At 34.0% G+C, this 18,192-nt stretch overlaps 1 protein-coding gene across 2 annotated transcripts in view; it reads right to left on the bottom strand.

Moving 5' to 3' along the window:
* LOC120169128 (probable disease resistance protein At4g27220) overlaps positions 1-18,192 on the bottom strand; it is a 33,714-nt gene that overhangs the window by 9,604 nt on the left and 5,918 nt on the right. Inside the window, exon 1 of one of the 2 annotated variants that reach the window (XM_039177352.1) lies at positions 3,368-4,328. The exons of the other annotated variant lie outside the window; for it this stretch is intronic. Within the exon in view, the coding sequence (XP_039033283.1) occupies positions 3,368-4,328 (961 nt within the window). Of the gene's footprint in view, positions 1-3,367; positions 4,329-18,192 lie in introns of those variants that run through there. 2 annotated transcript variants of the gene reach the window in all.

The following is an 18,192-nucleotide window of genomic DNA, read 5'->3' as shown; positions in this document are numbered from 1 at the left end:
TTTGTATATGTTGCTTGGAGTTATTGTACGCAATGTTCAAAGCTTCTCAAAGGCAGCTAATAGTTTTGAATAATATGCAGATAGATATATTGATTCAATTCTTAAATAAATGAATCCTTAACATTTAAACTTAATTAATGTGGAAATTGTGCAAATTATATATAAAATGAAAATAATTAAAGCAATCTATAATTAAATATTTTTTATTGATAAAGAACACAAGATAATAATTAAGCACTAAATTGTTATGTCTAAGTGTGAGTGCTGCAGCTGCGTAAGGGGGTGTCAGGAATCATTTTTCGCCGATAGATTTGTAACGGTTCATCTTCGCCATTTTAAAGTGAAAATCACAAATAAATTAGAATTCTAAATGAACAGAGTGTTCGATGAACTGTTCGTATAACGTTAGTTTGTTAAGCTAAATAAACGAGTATGAACAATTTTTATGTTTATTTAATAAACACACGAACACAAGCAAACAAGCTCATTTATTGACTCGTTCATTTATGTTCATGAACAAGCTCATTTACTCAGTTCTCATTTCTTTTTATTTTTATTTTTTACATTTTAAATATTGATGAAAGTAAAGACTAAATTGAACACATGGTGAAAGTTAAAATTTAAATTACGAATTTTTAAGGAGTATAAAAACTAGTGGCATAATTTTATTATTTTTCTTTAACTTGCAAATAAAAGGGTAAAACTAAAAAATCGAACATATAAACAAATGATAAACGAACATGTTAGAGAACGCTAAACGAATATATTCGCGAAGGATAAATAAACGAACACGAACACATTCAAAAATAAATAAACGAACAAAAACACAACATTAAAAAATTAAATGAACTCGAACCGAACATGAACACCTTAAAAATAAACAAACGAATATGGACATAACTTTGTTTGTTGAAGCTCGGTTCATTGATACTGCTAAAATAAATAATTAAAGATAATTTAGTAATAATTCCACGTCAACTAAATTTAAATAAATAATTTCACCATAAAAAGTGTGCAAATAATATAATAAAATGAAGTATGAATAGAGTTTGAATTCATCAAATTAAGCTTCTCTTACATAAGAAGATAAAAACACTGCCAATGTTACAAACTCAACTGCTCCGTTTCATCCTCCCTTTACCTTTTACCAAAAGCTCACGAAGCGGTCCAAAACAGACTTGGGTTGGGGACCATCCCATTCCACTGATTCCCACCACTCCGATTCTATATCAATTGAAAGAGAAAGATTTGCAGATGCAGATGGTGGGACATTATCAAGTTTGGGAAGATTAAGACCCATCCTCTTTAATTTTGGACAGTCTACAATCCCAATATATCCAAGAGAGTCACAAACCAGTACTCCACCAGCACTGCAAATGCTCTTCAATTCCGGTAGACCAAACAACCACAATAGCCGTAATTGTGGAAGATGAAACTCCGTGATAACCATTCCTCTTTCGTCCGGTTCAACTTCTGATGTTATTATTTCCTCCAATTGCTTACACCCAACAACTCCAAGCTCTTGTAAATTTAGCGGCACACAGTTTGGGGAGAACAACTTTTTCATATTCCCACAATCATATATATCAAGACATTTAAGAGATGAAAAGGAGGAAAGTGAGAAGAGGATACACCTGGAGAAAAGCGGGTATTCCTCACTGCAATCAACATTGCATTCCTCAATATCCAATCCCTCAATGTCACGTGGAAGCACAATCTGGTAGTTATGGATGTTACAACCTCTTACAACAATTTCTTTTCCTTCTCTTTTTTCATATTCAGAAGACGGATCAAAATATATATCTCCCACGAAGATTGTGTATTGACGAGGCTCTTCTCGGCCACGACAAGCTTGGAGATACATATTTAAGTTGTGCCAGTCATAAAACCTCCCTTCAAGACTTCCCTGCAGTTTCTTCAATCCACCAACCTCCTTTCCATTTATCAGAGTTCCACCAACGATCAAGTCACGAAGACAACAGAGTCTTGAAAGTACTCCATTCGGGATCTCATTTATCAGAGTTCGCCGCAGGTTATTTGACTCATCCAGATTTAGATGCTCGAGACTCACCAGGTTTTCCATTCCATGAGGGATGTCCTTGATCTTTGTTTCTCGAAGATCCAACTTCCTTAAAACTCCAAGATTTGACAACGATGGAACACTCCATAAATCTTCACAAGAAGCAAGCAACAATGAAGCGAGGTTCTTCAAATTTGATAAGGAATGCGGAAGACTCTTGATAGGATTGTAGGAAAGATCAAGAATCTTGAGTTCATTCATATCATCGAAGAAGCTTTCTGGAATACTTTCTATACGACAAAGACACAACAACAATGTTGCGAGCCCGGGACACTTCGACAAGGAAATTGGAAGACTCTTGATAGGATTTCCGGAAAGATCAAGAATCCTAAGCCCATGCATATGCTTGAAAAATCCTTCTGGAATACTCACTATATTGCAATGAGACAACAACAATGTTGTGAGCCTGGGACACTTTGGAGGTGACATTTCTAAAGGTATATATAACCGCTGATTCCTCATCAACGAAACTTTCTCTAAATTCATGCTCCATTCTTGAACATCTGGTACCTTTTTCAACATCATTCCAGCTTTTACCAAGAATCGAGATTTTGCAATACGCAATGCCATGTCCCTTAAAAGATCATGCATCTTTACAGTTCTTGCATGTTCTCCTTCAGTAAAAACTTCTAACAAACAATTGCTGATAAGTCTATTCATTATCGCACGACCATTGTCATACTCTGCCTGCATGAGACAACAACAATGTTGTGAGCCTGGGGCACTATGGGGGTGACATTTCCAAGGGTATATATAACCGCCGATTCCTCATCAACGAAACTTTCTCTAGATTCATGCTCCATTCTTGCACATCTGGTGCCTTTTCTAACATCGTGCCGGCTTTTACGAAGAATCGAGATTTTGCAATACGCAATGCCATGTCCCTTAGAAGATCATGCATCTTTACAGTTCTTGCATGTTCTTCTTCAGTAAAAACTTCCAACAAGCAATTGCTGATGAGCCTATTCATTATTGCACGACCATTGTCAAACTCTGCCCGCATGCTATCCATTTCTTCCACAAGCCCTTCTGCTATCCAAAGTTGAATAAGACTTCGTTCTTCAATTTTCCAATCTTCCGGATATAATGCACAACTGAGGAAACAGTCTTGAAGTTTTGGATTCTTTAAACGATCATAACTAAATTGTAATTGTTCGAACACTTCATCTTCGAATCCATTAACACTCTTTTTGCGTAGCCTTAATTCTTTTAGTGCATTCCTCCATTCCGAGATGTCATAAATGCCCTTCATACAAGAAGCTAGAGTAATTATTCCCAAGGGCAAACCTGCACAACGCTTAGCAATTGATCTTGCAATTGGTTCCACCCCTTGAATATTGAGATTATCACAGCCCGCTTTCTCTAAGAACAACTTCCATGCCTCTTCTTCCATCAGAGGCTTCACTTTAATTTCTCTACAACCCATTTGTCGACACACATCGTCTTTTCTTGTTGTCAACACTAATTTACCCCCATTTGACAGCTCAGGAATTCCTATTCTCTCAAGTGAAACCTTCGCCCATAGGTCATCCAAGATCATCACAAACCTACCCTTCTGAGACAAATTTTCAAAGAGCATCCCTGCCCTTGTAGTTTCATCTTCATCACCAGAAAATTCTACTCCGATTTTACTAGCAACGTCTTTCTGCAGTTTAGCAATACTCGTCTCGTTGGATACAGTGATCCAAATCACAGTATCGAATTTCCCCCTCTCTTTTAAGAGTTGGTTGTTTATAAACTTCATGATGCTTGTTTTCCCCACGCCACCCATGCCCCAAACTCCAATTTTTTTAACCCCATCATCCATCAAGCACTGCCAAATCTCTTCAACACAGGCCTTTACAGCTTCACCTGATATATTTGTTGTCGATAAAACTTGTCCGATCCATTGAGGATTGTCAACCACCAAACCTCCATGAAATCTACCCTGTTGAGTAATAAGTTCTTCAACTTCCTTTATACTCTTTGACACATCTTCTGTGTGAAATCCACGTGTAAGAGCACTACTTTCACCGATTCTGTCATCAAGGTCTTGGACTTCGACATTGACTCTTTCAACATTTTCCAACCATATCTGGACTTCCGCCTTGAGTTTCTTTCTCGGCTGCAGCTCTGATCTCATTATAGATTCTGTGTCTTCCTTCAAACCATTCAATTCCTCCAATTTCCTTTTAAGGTCCTTCCGATGTTGATCAAGGCTTCTATGATTGTCCAAGTGTTTATCTATATTATTCAGAACAAAGTCCATGGCTGCAAGTCACAAGCAATATGTTAGAAACTAAATAATAAGCATCATTAGGTGAATGTATCTAAACATGACTAAAAATATAACTTCATTTTATTCTAAAAAATGTTTAAGAAATTATAAAGATTTAAATCAAGAAGTTTCACCCTCTCACGAATAATCAAATTAAATTAAACAGAAATTTAAGAGAGTGAAATTTCAAAATTTAAAGGCATAAAATAAAATAATTAATAAAAAATGCAAAAAAAAAAACTGAATTATAAGATACTTTTTGGGTACATGGTTGTCTATAAACAAAATTTAACAATAAATTTAAGGTCTATTGACATAATGAATAATCAAATGCCTTTTTTTCTTTATAGTTGACTAATAATAAATAGTTTAAGACGAATACGATGGTGATTTCAAATCGACGATCGGAGGCCGGACGGCGTCGGAATCGGGTTTGGAAGTTGTGTGCGAGAGGAAGAATTTGGGAAAATTGATTTTTGTTTTGAAAACAGAAATCGACCTCAATAATTAAGGGGAGTTTTGTTCTCATTAAAGGTGTTGTGTTCAAACAATTGCGTTTACAAGTACGTGCGTTGTCAATAATTAAAAAAGATTATGAACATCTTGTAATCACCTAAACTATTTTTTAAAAATTAATGTTGTTTTATCTTTTTGTTATCAATCATTTATTACAACTAATACTATTTATTTGGCATTATCATTTACAATATTCAATCTTTATGATAATGAAATTTGCTTTCATTCTTTGCTGTTATGTTTTCTATTAATCTCTGATTATAAAAATAAACTAAAAATTTATTCTTAAATATTTCCGATATTGAAAACATGCAAATTAACAATCTAAGGCTATCTCCATCCCTCATCTCAATTCTACAGCATCTATATCTCTGCTCTAAAGATGAAACAATAATTCATCTCCAGCACTATCTCTACGTTACCAACAACTCTAATTTATTCACAATATTTAACTATTATAATATTAATTTTGCAAATATAAAATAAAACATATACATTTATAATAAATATCAAGATAAAAAGCATAAATCAAACATTCATAAATAACATTGCAAAAATACAGAGAAAATTGGAGAATTAAGATCTCTTCCTTCTACAATTGGAGAATTAAGATATTGCAATTTAATCTACTTGAATTTATTATATTATGTTTAATTTTTATTTTATTGTTTAGAAATTACAAAAAAATAGAAGATAGAATAAAGAGAAAATAATACAAAAAATCAGAAAAATAACAAAAAAAAATGTAGCGCAACTACAGTACAACTCTACATGTAGCGCGCAACTGTAGCTGGAGCACTATCTCTACTCCAAAGTGGCGATCGGCTGGAGCAATATCTCTACTCCAAAGTGGAGATTTTCTTTACTCCAGCGATGCGCTGGAGTTGGTCTAATGCAAAATTGATATAATTGTAAACTAAAAGTGATGCTACAATAATTAAATAATTTATAAGGGTATTTTAAAATGATTTTACAAAATACTTTTAGTCCAATTAATCAAAATTATATTTAATTTACATTTTTATAAAAATCTATATATTTCCTTTAATGAAAAATTAAAATACTAAACGAAAACTAAAAGTTAAATTCTAACCATAAGGAAATTATCATTAACAAGAAAAAGGATAATTTAATCTTAAAATAATATAAAGGAAATAATTTTAATTAAACATTTTATGAGAGTATTTTAAAAAAATTAAAAAAATATTAACATTTTAGAACACAAATCCTAAATAATTTGTAGGTTAAACTATATTGGTGACCATTTAACTATTGTCAGATTTCATTTTGACCACCGATGTTTCGATTTAACCAATCGGATCACTTAACTATTTAAATGCTTTAATTAAGTCACTATTCATTGACTTTTAATGGGAGAGGTGATGTGACAATTAAGAACTTGGTATAATTGCATATTTAGTCCTCAATATTTATACATTTTATCAATTTGGTCATAATATAATTCAATTAAAATAAATTTTTCATCCAATACCACCTTATTAAAGAGCGAAAATAAACGGGAGGAATGCATTAGGGGGCATCAAACCTAAGACATTCTAAAGCCAAGCACGCCTTAACCACTCAGCTAAGCCTCCCATTTGGTTCCATATTACAACATGTTTTATATAACTTATTTCAATTAATGATAGAAAAAAATGAAGTGAAAATGATATCAAGAAGATTCAAACCTGAGATTGTAAGCATGGATGAAACAATCATAACTACTAAGCCAAATCACATATTTAAAGAAAAGTTTTAGTATCTTTTATATATTCGTATTTTTACACAAAAATTTATTTATCTCATAATATTGTAATTGATATAAAAATAAAAAATAAATTTTTTATCACATTATCTAGAAAAAATTACGGACGGAGCTAGTATAGAATTGATGACACCCCACAAATTTCTAGAATATATATATAAAAGAAATTTATCCCATCATTTTTTAAAAATATTTCATAAAATATTTAATAATAAAAAATCTCATCTCAATCCCATCGAAATCTATCCTCTCCCAAAATCTATTAATAATAATAACATATTCACCGGTGTAGCACAAGGAATATGCCATTTCAAGCATGAAATTAGCTTGTTATGGTTAAATCTTTTAAACAAAAAAGTAAAAGGATAACATTAAGAAATACCTGTTACGGTTGGCCGAACCACAAATGAAAAGAAAAGCAGCCAAAAGGCGTTCCTTACTTGCTGGTATGATGGCACACTGCTAGAAGAGAGGCACTCCAAAGGGTTCCTTCACGTGTAATTACAATCATGAAAAGGGAACTCTTTTGTTGCAGTTTATGGGGTTTGAAAGAACAATACAAAATGAAATGCAATATATACCTCTTCTAATTAACTTGAGAGGAAACGATGACCGGAGAGAAGCAGCCAAAAAGGTTCATTGTTAGCTGATAATATGAGCCACTCCCAAGGGTTCTCTTGAATCACCTACGCTTAAGCAACTTTCACCTACAACATACAAGGAAATCACACGCCCTCGGTCATTGGTATTTGCTATGTGATAATAAACTTGGTTTGGGTTAATTTATATTTTTATTAAACTAAAGTTTATTTTGAAATAAATTACTTATATAGTTAGGACAATCTTTAAAATTAAATAATTTTTATTAAATAGAAGGGATTGTTCATGTATCAAAATTAAATTAGTTCGAATAAACTAACTAGTTGATCTATTAGGATGATGCACTAGATAGTCTTTACAATACCCATATAGATTAGTTGATTAATAGATCGAATACCAGTAATTATACAAACAAAAAAATCAATTCAAATCATGTTTTGTTTAATTTATCAATTTTCAAAACTAAATCCTAAATAAATTGTATTAACATCTTAGTGACTTGAGTTACGGACTCTTGATTTCAGACATATTCGAATACAAACATGGAGATGTTCTTCCTAAAATATGAAAAGAAAACTATTTTATGGCGGTTGATGAGCTGTGAAAGAAGAACAAAAGTATTGAAATTGGATAAATACCTCTTCTGACGAGACGATGACCGGAGAGAATCACCGGATGAAGAAAACCTGCAAATGAAGTTGGTTTGCTTGCAGACTGCTAGAAAAGAGCCAGTCCAAATGATTTTTCTATGCACCTAAACTTAAACAGAGAGGAAACCTGTGCGAAAGGTAATGAAATATTTTTTTTTTCTAGGAATATATGAGGAAACCACAGCTATTAGGAAGAGACGATGAAGCTTCGCTGCAACGACTTTAAGAAATGCAAACTGAAGTCAAACAAAAAGAAAGAGCACCACTTTCATCGAAGTTGCTGTCACACTTAGGTAAATTAAAGTAATTATAATATCTAAATAAAGAATAAAGATGATAAATAATATTAGATAGTACCTATCAACAATAAATTTTTTTAGGAACCAATCAACAATAAGTTAATATAGTAAAATGATGTATTAGATTTCTTAAGTAATATCATATGTTCATATTTTAACGTTTGTTAATGAAATTAATTGGGTTAATAAATTGTTTTCGCTTCTACAGTATTCGATCTGAATTAGTCTATTAATAGATCGATTAGTAATGATTAATTAAAAAAATTAGATAGTCCCATAATTGACTTGTTTTTATTAGAAGACTGTTGTTTTCTGGGGGCTGAATGGCAATATAACATAGCTTTCATACAGCTCAATCCCTAAATTGTTTTTTAATTTGGCATTAAAATTTTCATTTTATATTATCCCACTTAAAATTTGTGTTTGAGCGTTAAAAATAGTCTTTCAAAAAGTTCATTTTTTTTAATTTAAAAATATAGTCTCTCAAGCCAAGCCAACAATACTGACCAGATCTAAGCCACGAGCAGACATGGATTCTTAGAGACAACTACTAAGCAGTAACAAATCTTTGTCTTAAAAATGAAAATTAAAAATGCAATAAAGAAAATATTCCAAATCTGAGTAAACCCCCTTTCTTTTCTACTTCCTAAGCTTCTTCACTTAACTCTCCAAAAGCCCCCCCTTTCTTGCTCAACTAAGGAAAAAAGAAAAGAAATGAGGGGTCCTTTGGGGGCTGTAATAGGAAGATATCCATCAAGTGATGGAATCACAGAAATTGGAGGGATCATTAAGCACAACAGGAAGTGTAGATATATTAATTTACATTTTGAAAATACTTTTCACCTTGGACTTGTGAGGATTGCTGATATTTTACTTTGTTGGGGACATCTGCTTCTAAATGGTGTTGTTTGCCTATTCATGTATGTTTTGTTTTACTTATTCTGCTTACTTTCTGTCAAGGTTTTCAATTCATTTTTTTCTGTTTTCTCTTTTGTGATTTTCATAATTTGTTTTCTTTTGGATGGCACATCAGGCTTACATACGGTCTGGACTACAAAGGGAATTTATGTGGTGACAAACATGCTCGCCCTGGCCTACGTAAGTTGGAACTCAAGTATTGGTTGAGTCCAAATCAGGTTTGTCAAAGTGGTGTTAAGGACAGTCAATTCAAGTTGTATAATGCTCGGAATATATGCTTATGGGATTGCCCTATTCCATCAGAAGATTCACTTAATTGGGTCTGTGATTATCCAGAGGGGGGTATCCGCCTCTCAATGCGTGACTGGATCAATAGAAATTATGATTATTATGAATTTTTTAAACCAGAAATGAGAAATACTTCTCTTCAACTTCAGGGTCCGTGTTACCCCGTAATATTTCCGAGTGTGAATGGTAGGTAAACTCGAATGCCTTTTTTTGGTCAAGTCATAGATGTTGTTTCTTTTACCATCTCATGAATTGTTTTATGCTTGTTTCTCAAGTTTATTTGAGCTGCCAATTCATTTCTCGTGCGTCAAACACATCTTTGCGGCATTGGCAACAGATGGGTGGAGTGAATATCAACGAGGATATTGTAATAGATAAATCAATTAATAGGTCCATCAATTCTCGGTCATCTGTCTTGAAGGTCAAGCAACTTTCCTGCAATACCTCTTTTTTACATTCATGTATTTTATCTCGGTATGTTCTGACTTCTGTCAACTGATTTGGTGGTCAGCAAGATAATTGACAATGTAGTTCCTTGTTTATAAATAATGTTGTTTTGTAAAGTGCAATTAGCCTACTTTCTGAAATGGGAATTGTCTTATTACGGCGTTAATATTGGAAAGTCATGGCCGGTATTGATAGTTTGTGGAGGGTTGTTACCATTATTTCTGTCAGTGATATGGCCGTTAATGATTCGCCATTTTGTCGCTGCAATGCCTTGGATCACAGTTGTAGGAAAAATATAAATGAATTGATTGAATCATGACTATTCATGAAAAATAATTAAGTCTTTTCATGAAAAATAGTTATTTCATTTCACTCTAAAGGTCATGTCTTTCCATGATAACTTTTGATTAAAAGGTTATGATTTTTAATCAAATGGTTAAGTCATTTCATTTAAAGGTCTTAACCTTTCAATAAAGGTCTTAACCTTTCAATCCTCTCCCTATATAAAGGCTAAGTTGTGACACATTTCAACACACAACTTTCTACTATTTTCTTTCAATTACTTTCCTTTCAATTCTCCTATTCTTCCAAAGTCATTTTCCGGTGATAGATAAAGACAAAGATTGTGTTCGATTGTTCACTACGGTTGTGCTTACTGTTGTGAACGTTTGTTGTTGTATCCTGGGAGAGCGACGTCCAACGTTACTCAAAGCACCGAGGAGAGGACGAATTTGTCTTAAGGAAACTGTTCATTCAGGCCTCAACAAAACTCTTCTTCTATTTATTCAATTACATCCGATTACAGGTTCTATTTTAATTTCACATTTTCTTTTTAACTTTATTATTAAAACGAAATTTTTAGAGTGTAATACTACAACACTATTTTTCAATATTTTGCGACAACAGTTTCTCTATTCAACATTCTCATTATAACAGTTACAATGTTTTACTACTTAAAAGGTTAAAAGTATATCCCTTACATCATAGTATTCATACTAGAAATAGTCTAATTGGTCTCGTGTATGTACTCGAATGCAAGGAGCTGAGGACTACTAGTTTTGATAAAATACTAAACGTATCTTTTTCTTCTTGTTTTTTAGCTGGATGGATTGGCAACGATGCCATCTCCCCTATCATTGGTGAGCATGATCCATATATAAATGTTTTTGGAAGGGTGCATTGTTTATTCCTTCTTTTTTTTCTTTGTTCGGAAGCTTTTATTGTTGCAGGTATTTTGGTATTTTTTACATATAAAATGTTTGCTTCTTTTAGGAGCTAAATCATCTACGTGCCTTTGCCATTCTACTGACATTTGTTATGGTTGTTTCCGTCCTTACGTCAATTGCAATTGTTCGCCGCATCTTAATGGCAACATCAGTCCTCAAGGCAAGTATGATCTTATCATAATGTGTAGTGAGTATAAACTTTCCATCAAAACCAATACTGTTGGACACTTGCCAGTTTCCACTTGAAGTTGAAAAGAAAAGGGAAAATAGTGTTTTTTTTTTTTTTGCATGTAGGACATTATGCTTTTTGGAAATATATATTTGTTATGATGGTAATGATGTGATCCGATTCAGCATCACAAATGGACTTGCATTTCCAACCTTTCTCAATATTCAAAGGGATTTTTCTTAACTTAATCTTTCTTTATACCATAGTTATGATAATAGCTTACATACATTATAATTATAGTTATGATGATGATATTATGAATGTATGAAGTTATTGTTATGAACCACATATTTATATCTTATATTACTTAGCTTATAAATGCTTTCTTTTGTAGGTACATGTTCGGCCACATCATGGGAGCTGATTTAATGCTAGAATTGGAGTCAATAAGCTTGGAAATCTTACATAGGATGACTCGGGAGATCATGAAGAACAAATGATGAAAAGTTGTCAGTTGACCTCCGAGCTCATAGCTCACTTGAGCTGGACTTTTGAGCTAGCTAGAGACTTCATTTCAGCTGGAGAGTTACACCATCATCTTCACCACATAGAGCACTACAAATATGGTCTAGGTCGAATTTTTTGAATTCGTACCTTTTCGCGAAGAGTTGTCATTCCGAGAAGTGCCTTTTCACAAGGAGCTGCCCTATGACTTGTACACATGTCCTTCATCTATGGCCAGCTCAACTTCAGCTCAAACTCATGGGAAGTGGCTCAAATGATGAAAGGTTGTTTCACACAAATGTGACCTTTCATAATTAGTTGCTGCCCCATTGATGCCATGTCACCTAGACACATGTTTGATGCCAAGTTACGCCTAAGTTGCTGTTCATCTTCACACCATGGAAGAGTCCACGCCTTAAGCATTCTACACCATCCATGTGAGTGCCACATGACCAGCCACTCATGTGCTTTGCATGTGAATGAATTAGGCGCCAAGATGAAAAGGCTTCTCTCTATTCGGCCTAAACATCATCATGCTTCAAATTGGCGCCAAGATGAAGAGTTATGGGAACCATTCGGCCAAAGACATCTCCCCTCATCCAAGCATCATTTATTTTCGTTTTAAGACATGTACTTTGCCGAAAAGGCATCTATTTATTCGGCCAAGCCTTTACAAAACTATAAATAGGCTTTGGCATTCATTTGTAAACTCAACCCTTTGATAATTAAAATCCTTTTTGTGAGATTATTCTCTCTTCAAGTTCTTTTTAGAACTATATCGATTAAGCAAGCCTTTCTAAAGCTTGTGGCGTCATTCTTTCACCTTGATACTTCTGGTTCCTAGTTCTTATAACTAGAGGGTCAAAGTCCTTACTACCATCCCTTATAAGACTTATAAGAAACGGGTCTTTGTTCTTTATAACATTGGTTCCTTCTTAGTTTTATAAGATACTATTTCCATCTCCATATCCCATCACCTTCACGCCAAATCTATCTCCATTTCAATACCATCTTCATCACCAATTAAAATATCCTTCATTCATCATTAAGGCATACGACCAGCAACATCATTGGTGGCCGAATTCTTGCATTAAAGGATAAATCAACATTACTTCCGCAGCCCATCTTTGATAACATTCATTTCCATTTCAATTCTTTCCATTTCCATTTACTTTTCATTTCTTAATTATCATATTACTTAATCAATTCTTCTTCTTTTGTGCAGATTACTTTCAATCCAAGGTGTAGCATTTGGTGTCTCTCCTAGATCGGGAAACAACAAGGTTGCCAACTTCTCCATTATTGAAGAAGCCTGGTTAGCCTTACATCAAACGGCAATCAGAGCTTTGGTGGATTGACATACAAAGTGCTACAAAAAAAAAGCAACAAGAAAGAAGAAAACAAAAGAGAAAAGAAAAAAGACTCCTACATCAAATTTGGAGTGCAAAAGAAAGAAAAGAAAAAGAAGAAAATCAAAAGCAAAAGAAAAGTGAAGCAAGTTGCAAAGTAAACTCAAAGAGAAGCATATTACAATCTGCCCCAACAACAAACTTAACGGTGGTATCCTTGTTGTTTCTTGTGAAGGAAGATATTAAGTGTTGCAACTTGAGTTCTAAGTTATCTTCACTTATTTACTATTTCATTTCCTTTTCTTTCATCTTTTCTTATTCCTTTACCTTATCATCTTTCTTAACCTTTTTCTAGCCTATCCTTTATCATATACCCTAACCATTTCTAAACCGACGCACAAACTAAAGAAACTTGCTCAATCTTGAGTTAGTTCTTAAAAAGGACCTACAAGAGAGAATCGAGCGGTAAAAGGCAAACGAGAGGGTGAGATCAGAAGGGGGATCAGAAAAAGCCAAGGATCATATCCTTGAGTGCAAACACGAGAGTGAGTGGAGTGCAATCTGAATTTTCTTGGAGAGATCACGTGAGGTTTTTGTGAGTGTGCTAGTAAGGTTTTAAATTACTTTATTTCACTAACCATGTCTCAAAGTCCCCGAGGAAATACAGGAACACAAAACTTACAAATGCAGGCACTTATTGGTGAAATGATGAGAATGTTTCGTGAAGAGTTCGATGATCTTCATGAAAAGATAGATCAACACCGTGATCTACCACCAACCCGTAATAATGGAGCCAATAGAAGACAACAACAGCCACCCCCTCCAGAAGAAGATGTTCAAGAAAATTTTGACGAGGGTGAGCAAGCAACATTCCAAGGCCCTAGACGTGCCATTGTTGATGACAATTTGAGCAACATTAAAATCAAAATTCCTCAATTCCAAGGAAAGACTGATCCTGAAGCCTATCTTGAATGGGAAAGCAAAGTGGAACATGTTTTTAGTTGCCACAACTATTCCGAGATGAAGAAAGTGAGATTGGCAGCCATGGAGTTTATAGACTATGCCTTAATATGATGGGATCAACTTACCCTTAACCGAAGGAGGAATGGAGAACGACCGGTCTCAACTTGGCTTGAAATGAAAGGTATTATGAGAAAACGATTCATTCCTGTTCACTATCACTGTGACTTGTTTCAAAAGTTACAGAATCTTAAACAAGGCCATAAGAGTGTGGAGGACTACTACAAAGAGATGGAAGTGGCCATGATCCGAGTCAACATTGAGGAGGATCGTGAATCAACTATGGCAAGATTCCTTGCAGGACTTAATCCCGAAATTGCCAATACTTTAGAGTTGTATCATTACATCGAACTAGATGAGATGGTGCAAATGGCAATGAAGATTGAAAGACAACTGAAGAGGAGACATACATCTCGCAATGTTGCGCCCACACCATCAAGATGGAATCCAAACATAAAGAAACCTACTCCTCCTCCAGTATGCTCGGAGGGAACCGATTCCCCCTTGTATAACGGTCGAAATATTTGAATTTTACACTTAGGGAACCGATTCCCCATAGGGGGTACCGATTCCCCCCACGCTCTAAGCTGTTTTATTAATTGTTTTCACACTAAAACGGCTATATTATCTTCTCTAATCATCCCCAACGTTTAGAAGTGATTCAAGGTGTATTTAAGCAAGCTTAGAAGCCATTGATCAAAAAAAAGAAACATCAAGTAACTAGAATCAAGAGAGAATCAAAGAGAAAGCATCAAACCTCAAGTTTGAGCATTTCAAGCCTATTTTTCATTCAATATTCATTTTTGCTTTCAAGAAAACTTATTGTGCTCAATTGTATTTATTCTTGAGTGTTTTTTCTTTGTTTTAGAATTGTGCAAACATATTTGCCTTGTGAGATTTTTCTTGTAAGTTTGCAAATTTGTATTTCTCTTTGAGAAAAGAGTGTTCTCAAGATTTGGGGTATATTCTTTAGGGAATTGTAAGGTTATCTCTTTGGCCTCAAAAGAAAGAACAAATTAGTGAATTTGTTAGAAAATCCTTAGTGTGGATAGCTAAGGTAGTGGACGTAGACTTTGGTTGATAAAGTCGAACCACTCTAAATCGCTGTGCAATTTCTTTCAATTTTCTGCAAAAGCTTCCACCAAATTTTTATTGCCAATTCACCCACCTCTTGGCCGATTCCGTCAATCGATTAACTCAACAAAATATAATATTATAAATATATTTTTATAATTTTAGATTGTATGTGATATATTAAATAACATTATAATGTGAAATGAATATGATGTATATATATATATATATGATTAGAAAAACTCAATAAATTAAAATAAATTCGTACTATAATACTATAAATAATTATAATTAAATTGTTATAGAAATTCGTATCTATTCACCGTGGGATGGACCTTGATATTCGAACCAAAAAGCACTTTTTCAGAAGATCAACGGTTTACAAGAGAGGGAATATGTCAAGACAGAAAAAGGGTAGAGATACTTATACAAACTAAAAATGAAGTTCTACAGTGCGACACCCTTAATATACGGCTAAAAAAATGTGTTACCGGTTTTGTTATTATTTAAATAACAAAACCGGTAAAAAAATTACCTAAAATATTATTATTTCTACCTAAAACATCAATATTTTTTAACATATCTGGTAAAGTGCCCAACAATAACAAAATCGGTATAAAAAATAACAAAATCGATAACGCTTTACCGGATATAACAAGCTCGGTAAAGCACCTAATAATAACAAAATCGATAGCATCTTTTTTTAATCGTATATTAAAGTTGTCGTACGTGATCATTTCCCAACTAAAGAGAAGATAATCTAAATAAAGAATAAAGATGGTTTAATTAATATTAGATAGTACCGACCAACATTAAATTAATCTAGTGAAATGATGTATTAAATTTTTTAAGTAATATCATATGTTTAAATTTTGGTATTTGTAAATGAAGTGAACTGGGTTAGGAGGTTGTCCTTGTTTTTACAGTATCCGATTTGAATTAATCTATTAATAGATCGAATAGTAATTATTAATTCAAAAAAATATTAGATAGTCCCATAATTGACTTGTTTTTATTAGAAGACTGTTGTTTTCTGGGGGGCTGAATGACATATAACATAGCTTTCGTACAGCTCAATCCATAATTTTTTTTTAATTTGGCATTAAAATTTTCATTTTATATAATCCCACTAAAAATTTGTGTTTGAGCGTTAAAAATAGTCTTTCAATTTTTTTTTTTTTTGTTTAAAAATATTGTCTCTCAAGCCAAGCCAACTATACTGTCCAGATCTAAGCCACGACCAGACATGGATTCTTAGAGACAACTACTAAGCAGTAACAAATCCTAAATAAAGAAAACTATTTAGTCAATCTCACTTTTGTCATGTTTAACTAATTTTCTCATAAGTCGAGAACTGAAGCAATACTCAATTTCAACGTGTGAATTGAAAAACACCTTAATAACTTTGGAATATCTCTCTCAATCTCTGTGCTTAATTTCAAAATCAAAACAATTTTCAAAATCAAATATCGACTTTGGTCAAGATGTTGTGATTAAATGTGTGGGAGGAAGGGTCGACTTAGTGAAAGCACATTCGACTTCTTGGGAACACACTTGGCGAGATTGCCTTGCCAAGAGGAAATTGAGATCGGAATTAGTAGTTATTGAAACAACAATCCGAGTCAGTCTTCACAAACTTAAACGTTTATTGATCTACAACAATTGATGTTGATCAAATCAATTTTAGAAGCCGTAATCAAAGATTGCCTTGGGTATTTGATATACAAAGAAGAGTCACGATGATTGCCCTTGTAGACAAAGTAGCTGACGTGAATCCTGAAGGGAAAATCTAATTCGATGATCCGAAGGAAATTGAGTCAAAGCGAAGCTTGAGGCTGTTTTTACCATATTCATTTTCAACCTTCAATTTTTATTCTCTTTATTTTTCTTCACTTTTTATTATTTAATCCTTTTTACCAACCTCTTTTACTACTTATCGCCTGATTTAAGTCATTCAAACATAAATTTGGAATTTTCTAAGTCATTGAGGATCGGCCATTACTTCTATTTACTACGTATTTCATTTATTTATTAACTAAGAAGAAGAAAATTATTTTGACATCAAAAAGACAGTTGTCACTCACCAACCATATTTACAGCAGGTAACGAAACCTCATTACCTACGACCAACTTACCAGGGTTGCTACAATTCAAGTGATGAGCAAACTTGGTAGAATTTGACGTGATATGGTGGGTTGCTCCTGAATCCACAACCCATTGTTCTTGCATAACAGCAGTAACATGTTCTTGAGATTGAACAATGGACTAGTTACTATCACGTGGTTTAGCCTCATTGCCACAACAACCACATCCCATGTTATCACCATCATATGTAGAATAATAGGTAGTTAACGAGCCACCATTGTTCCAGGATTGATTATCGAAGGAAACACCAGGAAAATCTTGATCAAAGCGACGCCAACACTGACTGACCAAGTGCCTATTCTTACCACACAATTGGCATTGCACGCGCATGCGTCGTCTACCTTGACCGTCAGATCTACCACCAGAAGAGTAACCCTAACGAGAATGACGATACTGATTTTTTCTCAACCGATCTGTTTGCATCATGTAACCTCCTTTCGCTGAGCAAGATTGACATTCATAGGAAGAGACTTAGTCTGACCTTCAAACCCCGCAATATGTGTCTCAACATCAATGAGCATGGTACAAACACCATCAACAGAAAGAGACTCACACATGGCAGGGATAACAACAATAAACGACCGGTATTCTCTTGGAAGCCCTTAAAAGGAATGGGACTTCCACACGATGCCAAGGCATCACAAACTTCTTTCACACGGGTAAGATAAACCCTCATGCTATCCTCCCCTTTCTTGAAAGACTGGAGCTTATAATGTAAGCTCATCACAGCAGTCGCAGATCGGTTTGCAAAGAATTGAAGCACTTTACTCCAACACTGACAGCAGTTTCAGCCCCAACAAAGTATGGCAGTAAGTGAGCATTCATTGTCGACAAAAGCCAAGACGCGAGCGCATTATCCTGTGCTACGATCTCCTCATATTCATC

Source organism: Hibiscus syriacus, unplaced genomic scaffold, assembly GCF_006381635.1.
Source record: "Hibiscus syriacus cultivar Baekdansim isolate YM2019G1 unplaced genomic scaffold, ASM638163v2 tig00111754_pilon, whole genome shotgun sequence".
Lineage (NCBI taxonomy): Eukaryota > Viridiplantae > Streptophyta > Magnoliopsida > Malvales > Malvaceae > Hibiscus > Hibiscus syriacus.
This window is presented reverse-complemented; position numbering and strand designations above follow the sequence as displayed.